General features: G+C 67.7%; 1 protein-coding gene across 1 annotated transcript in view; it reads left to right on the top strand.

Annotated features, from left to right (window-relative positions):
* Positions 1-845: 845 nt before the first annotated feature.
* LOC142477155 (mediator of RNA polymerase II transcription subunit 1-like) overlaps positions 846-9,889 on the top strand; it is a gene marked incomplete at its 5' end in the record, with an annotated part of 30,254 nt that continues 21,210 nt past the window's right edge. The window contains 2 exon segments of the mRNA XM_075582203.1: positions 846-936; positions 938-974. Coding sequence (XP_075438318.1) covers positions 846-936; positions 938-974 — 128 coding nt within the window.

The raw sequence follows: 9,889 nt of genomic DNA on the forward strand, positions 1-9,889 counted from the left end.
ATATCACCGGGACGTGGCTCTGTGTGACAGCCCAATTATATCACCGGGACGTGGCTCTGTGCGACAGCCCAATTATATCACCGGGACGTGGCTCTGTGTGACAGCCCAATTATATCACCGGGACGTGGCTCTGTGTGACAGCCCAATTATATCACCGGGACGTGGCTCTGTGCGACAGCCCAATTATATCACCGGGACGTGGCTCTGTGCGACAGCCCAATTATATCACCGGGACGTGGCTCTGTGTGACAGGCCCAATTATATCACCGGGACGTGGCTCTGTGCGACAGCCCAATTATATCACCGGGACGTGGCTCTGTGTGACAGGCCAATTATATCACCGGGACGTGGCTCTGTGCGACAGCCCAATTATATCACCGGGACGTGGCTCTGTGTGACAGCCCAATTATATCACCGGGACGTGGCTCTGTGCGACAGCCCAATTATATCACCGGGACGTGGCTCTGTGCGACAGCCCAATTATATCACCGGGACGTGGCTCTGTGCGACACCCCAATTATATCACCGGGACGTGGCTCTGTGTGACAGCCCAATTATATCCCCGGGACGTGGCTCTGTGCGACAGCCCAATTATATCACCGGGACGTGGCTCTGTGCGACAGCCCAATTATATCACCGGGACGTGGCTCTGTGCGACACCCCAATTATATCACCGGGACGTGGCTCTGTGTGACAGCCCAATTATATCACCGAGTCGGGAGGGTGTACGGGCGCGGGGGGGGTGAGTGCGCGGGGGGGGGAGTGTGAGTGCGCGGGGGGGAGTGTGAGTGCGCGGGGGGGGAGACAGGATCCGCTTCTCATCGTTCCTCTCCTCTCACCCCCAGGACGCCCTCCTTCTCCTCCATCACCAACACAAACAGCGTGGATCTCCCCGCCTGCTTCTTCCTCAAGTTCTCTCAGCCCATCCCCGTGTCCCGGGGCGTTCATTTCCCAGAATATCCAGAGCTGCACGGGTGAGACAGGGAGGGGGTCCCCAGCATGCAGCCCCCTCCCCACCCTAACCCCCCGCGTGTCCCCCACCCTAACCCCGGCGTGTCCCCCACCCTAACCCCGGCGTGTCCCCCACCCTAACCCCGGCGTGTCCTCCACCCTAACCCCGGCGTGTCCCCCACCCTAACCCCGGCGTGTCCCCCACCTTAACCCCGGCGTGTCCCCCCACTCTAACCCCGGCGTGTCCCCCACCCTAACCCCGGCGTGTCCCCTCCCCACCCTAACCCCAGCGTGTCCCCCACCCTAACCCCGGCGTGTCCCCCACCCTAACCCCGGCGTGTCCCCCTCCCCACCCTAACCCCGGCGTGTCCTCCACCCTAACCCCGGCGTGTCCCCCACCCTAACCCCGGCGTGTCCCAACCCTAACCCCGGCGTGGTCCCCCACCCTAACCCCGGCGTGTCCCCCACCCTAACCCCGGCGTGTCCCCCCACCCATACCCCGGCGTGTCCCCCTCCCCACCCTAACCCCGGCGTGTCCCCCACCCTAACCCCGGCGTGTCCCCCACCCTAACCCCGGCGTGTCCCCCACCCTAACCCCGGCGTGTCCCCCCTCCCCACCCTAACCCCGGCGTGTCCCCCACCCTAACACCGGCGTGTCCCCCACCCTAACCCCGGCGTGTCCCCCTCCCCACCCTAACCCCGGCGTGTCCTCCACCCTAACCCCGGCGTGTCCCCCACCCTAACCCCGGCGTGTCCCCCACCCTAACCCCGGCGTGTCCCCCTCCCCACCCTAACCTCGGCGTGTCCTCCACCTAACCCCGGCGTGTCCCCCACCCTAACCCCGGCGTGTCCCCCACCCTAACCCCGGCGTGTCCCCCACCCTAACCCCGGCGTGTCCCCCTCCCCACCCTAACCCCGGCGTGTCCCCCTCCCCACCCTAACCCCGGCGTGTCCCCCACTCTAACCCCGGCGTGTCCCACTCCCCACCCTAACGCCGACGTGTCCCCCACCCTACGCCCCCTCCCCCTGCAGCCCCGATATGTAACGCAGCCTCTCCTCCCCACTCCCTAACCCCGGCGTGTCCCCCACCCTAACCCCGGCGTGTCCCCCACCCTAACCCCGGCGTGTCCCCCACTCTAACCCCGGCGTGTCCCTCTCCCCACCTAACGCTGACGTGTCCCCCACCCTACACCCACCGTGTCCCCCACCCCACACCCACCGTGTCCCCCCCCCACTCCCTAACCCCGGCGCGCACCCTCCCCCTGCAGCCCGATATGTAATGCAGCCTCTCCCCCCCACTCCCTAACCCCGGCGCGCCCCCCCTTCTCCTGCAGCCCCGATATGAACGCAGCCTCTTCCCCCTGCAGGTATCCCCTTGTTTGACACGCCCCCCCTCCCCTCTGCAGGTATCCCCCTGTTTGACACGCCCCCCCTCCCCCTGCAGGTATCCCCCTGTTTGACACGCCCCCCCTCCCCCCTGCAGGTATCCCCCTGTTTGACATGCCCCCCCTCCCCCCTGCAGGTATCCCCCTGTTTGACACGCCCCCCCCTCCCCCTGCACGTATCCACCTGTTTTGACACGCCCCACCTCCCCCCTGCAGGTATCCCCCTGTTTGATACGCCGCCCCCCCTCCCCCCTGCAGGTATCCCCCTGTTTGACACGACCCCCCCCCCCCTGCAGGTATCCCCCTGTTTGACACGCCCCCCCCTCCCCCTGCAGGTATCCCCCTGTTTGACACGCCCCCCTCCCCCCTGCAGGTATCCCCCTGTTTGACACGCCCCCCCCTCCCCCTTGCAGGTATCCCCCTGTTTGACACGCCCCCCCTCCCCCCTGCAGGTATCCCCCTGTTTGGACACGCCCCCCCTCCCCCTGCACGTATCCCCTGTTTGACACGCCCCCCTCCCCCCTGCAGGTATCCCCCTGTTTGACACGCCCCCCTCCCCCTTGCAGGTATCCCCCTGTTTTGACACGCCCCCCCTCCCCCCTGCAGGTATCCCCCTGTTTGACACGCCCCCCCTCCCCCTGCACGTATCCCCTGTTTGACACGCCCCCCCTCCCCCCTGCAGGTATCCCCCTGTTTGACACGCCGCCCCCTCCCCCTGCAGGTATCCCCCTGTTTGACACGCCCCCCCTCTCCCCTGCAGGTATCCCCCTATTTGACACGCCGCCCCCTCTCCCCTGCAGGTATCCCCCTGTTTGACACGACCCCCCTCCCCCCTGCAGGTATCCCCCTGTTTGACACGCCCCCCCTCTCCCCCCTGCAGGTATCCCCCTGTTTTGACACGCCCCCCCTCCCCCTGCAGGTATCCCCCTATTTGACACGCCGCCCCCTCCCCCTGCAGGTATCCCTCTGTTTGACACGCCCCCCCTCCCCCCTGCAGGTATCCCCCTGTTTGACACGCCCCCCCTCCCCCCTGCAGGTATCCCCCTGTTTGACACGCCCCCCCTCCCCCCTGCAGGTATCCCCCTGTTTGACACGCCGCCCCCTCTCCCCCCTGCAGGTATCCCCCTGTTTGACACGCCCCCCCTCCCCCCTGCAGGTATCCCCCTGTTTGACACGCCCCCCCTCCCCCCTGCAGGTATCCCCCTGTTTGACATGCCCCCCCTCCCCCCTGCAGGTATCCCCCTGTTTGACACGCCGCCCCCTCTCCCCGCTGCAGGTATCCCCCTGTTTGACACGCCCCCCCTCCCCCCTGCAGGTATCCCCCTGTTTGACACGACCCCCCCTCCCCCCTGCAGGTATCCCCCTGTTTGACACGCCGCCCCCTCTCCCCCCTGCAGGTATCCCCCTGTTTGACACGCCCCCCCTCCCCCTGCAGGTATCCCCCTGTTTGACACGCCGCCCCCTCTCCCCCCTGCAGGTATCCCCCTGTTTGACACGCCGCCCCCTCTCCCCTGCAGGTATCCCCCTGTTTGACACGCCCCCCCTCCCCCCTGCAGGTATCCCCCTGTTTGGACACGCCGCCCCCTCTCCCCCCTGCAGGTATCCCCCTGTTTTGACACGCCCCCCCTCCCCCCTGCAGGTATCCCCCTGTTTGACACGACCCCCCTCCCCCCTGCAGGTATCCCCCTGTTTGACACGCCGCCCCCTCTCCCCCCTGCAGGTATCCCCCTGTTTGACACGCCCCCCCTCCCCCTGCAGGTATCCCCCTGTTTGACACGCCGCCCCCCTCTCCCCCCTGCAGGTATCCCCCTGTTTGACACGCCGCCCCCTCTCCCCCCTGCAGGTATCCCCCTGTTTGACACGCCCCCCCTCCCCCTGCAGGTATCCCCCTGTTTGACACGCCGCCCCCTCTCCCCCCTGCAGGTATCCCCCTGTTTGACACGCCGCCCCCCTCTCCCCCTGCAGGTATCCCCCTGTTTGACACGCCGCCCCCTCTCCCCCCTGCAGGTATCCCCCTGTTTGACACGCTCCCCCTCCCCCTGCAGGTATCCCCGTGTTTGACACGCCGCCCCCTCTCCCCCCTGCAGGTATCCCCCTGTTTGACACGCCGCCCCCTCTCCCCTGCAGGTATCCCCCTGTTTGACACGCCCCCCCTCCCCCCTGCAGGTATCCCCCTGTTTGACACGCCCCCCCTCCCCCCTGCAGGTATCCCCCTGTTTGACACGCCGCCCCCTCTTCCCCCTGCAGGTATCCCCCTGTTTGACACGCCGCCCCCTCTCCCTCCTGCAGGTATCCCCCTGTTTGACACGCCGCCCCCTCTCCCCCCTGCAGGTATCCCCCTGTTTGACACGCCCCCCCCTCCCCCCTGCAGGTATCCCCCTGTTTGACACGCCGCCCCCTCTCCCCTGCAGGTATCCCCCTGTTTGACACGCCGCCCCCTCTCCCCCCTGCAGGTATCCCCCTGTTTGACACGCCGCCCCCTCTCCCCCTGCAGGTATCCCCCTGTTTGACACGCCGCCCCCTCTTCCCCCTGCCAGGTATCCCCCTGTTTGACACGCCGCCCCCTCTCCCCCCTGCAGGTATCCCCCTGTTTGACACGCCGCCCCCCTCTCCCCCCTGCAGGTATCCCCCTGTTTGACACGCTCCCCCTCCCCCTGCAGGTATCCCCTGTTTGACACGCCGCCCCCTCTCCCCCCTGCAGGTATCCCCCTGTTTGACACGCCGCCCCCTCTCCCCTGCAGGTATCCCCCTGTTTGACACGCCGCCCCCTCTCCCCCCTGCAGGTATCCCCCTGTTTGACACGCCCCCCCCCTCCCCCCTGCAGGTATCCCCCTGTTTGACACGCCGCCCCCTCTTCCCCCTGCAGGTATCCCCCTGTTTGACACGCCCCCCCTCTTCCCCCTGCAGGTATCCCCCTGTTTGACACGCCGCCCCCTCTCCCCCCTGCAGGTATCCCCCTGTTTGACACGCCGCCCCCTCTCCCCCTGCAGGTATCCCCCTGTTTGACACGCCTCCCCTCTCCCCCTGCAGGTATCCCCTGTTTGACACGCCGCCCCCTCTCCCCCCTGCAGGTATCCCCCTGTTTGACACGCCGCCCCCTCTCCCCTGCAGGTATCCCCCTGTTTGACACGCCGCCCCCTCTCCCCCCTGCAGGTATCCCCCTGTTTGACACGCCGCCCCCTCTCCCCCCTGCAGGTATCCCCCTGTTTGACACGCCGCCCCCTCTCCCCCCTGCAGGTATCCCCCTGTTTGACACGCCGCCCCCTCTCCCCTGCAGGTATCCCCCTGTTTGACACGCCGCCCCCCTCCCCCCTGCAGGTATCCCCCTGTTTGACACGCCGCCCCCTCTCCCCCCTGCAGGTATCCCCCTGTTTGACACGCCCCCCCTCTCCCCCCTGCAGGTATCCCCCTGTTTGACACGCCCCCCCTCTCCCCCCTGCAGGTATCCCCCTGTTTGACACGCCGCCCCCTCTCCCCTGCAGGTATCCCCCTGTTTGACACGCCGCCCCCTCTCCCCTGCAGGTATCCCCCTGTTTGACACGCCCCCCCCTCCCCCCTGCAGGTATCCCCCTGTTTGACACGCCGCCCCCTCTCCCCCCTGCAGGTATCCCCCTGTTTGACACGCCGCCCCCTCCCCCTGCAGGTATCCCCCTGTTTGACACGCCGCCCCCTCTCCCCCCTGCAGGTATCCCCCTGTTTGACACGCCCCCCCTCTCCCCCCTGCAGGTATCCCCCTGTTTGACACGCCCCCCCTCCCCCCTGCAGGTATCCCCCTGTTTGACACGCCGCCCCCTCTCCCCCTGCAGGTATCCCCCTGTTTGACACGCCCCCCCCCTCCCCCTGCAGGTATCCCCCTGTTTGACACGCCGCCCCCTCTCCCCCTGCAGGTATCCCCCTGTTTGACACGCCGCCCCCTCCCCCCTGCAGGTATCCCCCTGTTTGACACGCCGCCCCCTCTCCCCCTGCAGGTATCCCCCTGTTTGACACGCCCCCCTCTCCCCCTGCAGGTATCCCCCTGTTTGACACGCCGCCCCCTCTCCCCTGCAGGTATCCCCCTGTTTGACACGCCGCCCCCTCCCCCTGCAGGTATCCCCCTGTTTGACACGCCGCCCCCTCTCCCCTGCAGGTATCCCCCTGTTTGACACGCCCCCCTCTCCCCCCTGCAGGTATCCCCCTGTTTGACACGCCGCCCTCTCTCCCCTGCAGGTATCCCCCTGTTTGACACGCCGCCCCCTCTCCCCTGCAGGTATCCCCCTGTTTGACACGCCGCCCCCTCTCCCCTGCAGGTATCCCCCTGTTTGACACGCCGCCCCCCTCTCCCCTGCAGGTATCCCCCTGTTTGACACGCCGCCCCCTCTCCCCTGCAGGTATCCCCCTGTTTGACACGCCGCCCCCTCTCCCCCTGCAGGTATCCCCCTGTTTGACACGCCGCCCCCTCTCCCCCTGCAGGTATCCCCCTGTTTGACACGCCGCCCCCTCTCCCCCTGCAGGTATCCCCCTGTTTGACACGCCGCCCCCTCTCCCCCCTGCAGGTATCCCCCTGTTTGACACGCCGCCCCCTCTCCCCCTGCAGGTATCCCCCTGTTTGACACGCCGCCCCCTCTCCCCCTGCAGGTATCCCCCTGTTTGACACGCCGCCCCCTCTCCCCCTGCAGGTATCCCCCTGTTTGACACGCCGCCCCCTCTCCCCCCTGCAGGTATCCCCCTGTTTGAAACGCCGCCCCCTCCCCCTGCAGGTATCCCCCTGTTTGACACGCCCCCCCTCTCCCCCTGCAGGTATCCCCCTATTTGACACGCCGCCCCCTCTCCCCCTGCAGGTATCCCCCTATTTGACACGCCGCCCCCTCCCCCTGCAGGTATCCCCCTGTTTGACACGCCGCCCCCTCTCCCCTGCAGGTATCCCCCTGTTTGACACGCCGCCCCCTCCCCCTGCAGGTATCCCCCTGTTTGACACGCCGCCCCCTCTCCCCCTGCAGGTATCCCCCTGTTTGACACGCCGCCCCCTCTCCCCCCTGCAGGTATCCCCCTGTTTGACACGCCGCCCCCTCTTCCCCCTGCAGGTATCCCCCTGTTTGACACGCCGCCCCCTCTCCCCCTGCAGGTATCCCCCTGTTTGACACGCCGCCCCCTCTCCCCCCTGCAGGTATCCCCCTGTTTGACACGCTCCCCCTCCCCTGCAGGTATCCCCCTGTTTGACACGCCGCCCCCTCTCCCCCCTGCAGGTATCCCCCTGTTTGACACGCCGCCCCCTCTCCCCTGCAGGTATCCCCCTGTTTGACACGACGCCCCCCTCTCCCCCCTGCAGGTATCCCCTGTTTGACACGCCCCCCCTCCCCCCTGCACCTGTTTGACACGCCGCCCCCTCTTCCCCCCCCTGCAGGTATCCCCCTGTTTGACACGCCCCCCCTCTTCCCCCTGCAGGTATCCCCCTGTTTGACACGCCGCCCCCTCTCCCCCTGCAGGTATCCCCCTGTTTGACACGCCGCCCCCTCTCCCCCCTGCAGGTATCCCCCTGTTTGACACGCCTCCCCCTCTCCCCCTGCAGGTATCCCCCTGTTTGACACGCCGCCCCCTCTCCCCCCTGCAGGTATCCCCCTGTTTGACACGCCGCCCCCTCTCCCCCCTGCAGGTATCCCCCTGTTTGACACGCCGCCCCCTCTCCCCCCTGCAGGTATCCCCCTGTTTGACACGCCGCCCCCTCTCCCCCCTGCAGGTATCCCCCTGTTTGACACGCCGCCCCCTCTCCCCCCTGCAGGTATCCCCCTGTTTGACACGCCGCCCCCTCTCCCCTGCAGGTATCCCCCTGTTTGACACGCCGCCCCCCTCCCCCCTGCAGGTATCCCCCTTTTTGACACGCCGCCCCCTCTCCCCCCTGCAGGTATCCCCCTGTTTGACACGCCCCCCCTCTCCCCCCTGCAGGTATCCCCCTGTTTGACACGCCCCCCCTCTCCCCCCTGCAGGTATCCCCTGTTTGACACGCCGCCCCCTCTCCCCTGCAGGTATCCCCCTGTTTGACACGCCGCCCCCTCTCCCCCCTGCAGGTATCCCCCTGTTTGACACGCCGCCCCCTCTCCCCTGCAGGTATCCCCCTGTTTGACACGCCGCCCCCTCTCCCCTGCAGGTATCCCCCTGTTTGACACGCCGCCCCCTCTCCCCCCTGCAGGTATCCCCCTGTTTGACACGCCCCCCCCTCCCCCCTGCAGGTATCCCCCTGTTTGATACGCCGCCCCCTCTCCCCCCTGCAGGTATCCCCCTGTTTGACACGCCCCCCCTCTCCCCCCTGCAGGTATCCCCCTGTTTGACACGCCCCCCCTCTCCCCCCTGCAGGTATCCCCCTGTTTGACACGCCGCCCCCTCTCCCCTGCAGGTATCCCCCTGTTTGACACGCCGCCCCCTCTCCCCTGCAGGTATCCCCCTGTTTGACACGCCGCCCCCTCTCCCCTGCAGGTATCCCCCTGTTTGACACGCCGCCCCCTCTCCCCCTGCAGGTATCCCCCTGTTTGACACGCCCCCCCCTCCCCCCTGCAGGTATCCCCCTGTTTGACACGCCGCCCCCTCTCCCCCCTGCAGGTATCCCCCTGTTTGACCACGCCGCCCCCTCTCCCCCTGCAGGTATCCCCCTGTTTGACACGCCGCCCCCTCTCCCCCCTGCAGGTATCCCCCTGTTTGACACGCCGCCCCCTCTCCCCCCTGCAGGTATCCCCCTGTTTGACACGCCGCCCCCTCTCCCCCCTGCAGGTATCCCCCTGTTTGACACGCCGCCCCCTCTCCCCCTGCAGGTATCCCCCTGTTTGACACGCCGCCCCCTCTCCCCCTGCAGGTATCCCCCTGTTTGACACGCCGCCCCCTCCCCCTGCAGGTATCCCCCTGTTTGACACGCCCCCCCTCTCCCCCTGCAGGTATCCCCCTGTTTGACACGCCGCCCCCTCTCCCCCTGCAGGTATCCCCCTGTTTGACACGCCGCCCCCTCCCCCTGCAGGTATCCCCCTGTTTGACACGCCCCCCCTCTCCCCCTGCAGGTATCCCCCTATTTGACACGCCCCCCCTCTCCCCCTGCAGGTATCCCCCTATTTGACACGCCGCCCCCTCTCCCCCTGCAGGTATCCCCCTATTTGACACGCCGCCCCCTCCCCCTGCAGGTATCCCCCTGTTTGACACGCCGCCCCCTCTCCCCCTGCAGGTATCCCCCTATTTGACACGCCGCCCCCTCCCCCTGCAGGTATCCCCCTGTTTGACACGCCCCCCCTCTCCCCCTGCAGGTATCCCCCTGTTTGACACGCCGCCCCCCTCTCCCCCTGCAGGTATCCCCCTATTTGACACGCCGCCCCCTCCCCCTGCAGGTATCCCCCTGTTTGACACGCCGCCCCCTCTCCCCCTGCAGGTATCCCCCTATTTGACACGCCGCCCCCCTCCCCCTGCAGGTATCCCCCTGTTTGACACGCCGCCCCCTCTCCCCCTGCAGGTATCCCCCTGTTTGACACGCCGCCCCCTCTCCCCCCTGCAGGTATCCCCCTATTTGACACGCCGCCCCCTCTTCCCCCTGCAGGTATCCC

Source organism: Ascaphus truei, unplaced genomic scaffold, assembly GCF_040206685.1.
Source record: "Ascaphus truei isolate aAscTru1 unplaced genomic scaffold, aAscTru1.hap1 HAP1_SCAFFOLD_2029, whole genome shotgun sequence".
In the NCBI taxonomy this organism is placed as follows: Eukaryota; Metazoa; Chordata; class Amphibia; order Anura; family Ascaphidae; genus Ascaphus; species Ascaphus truei.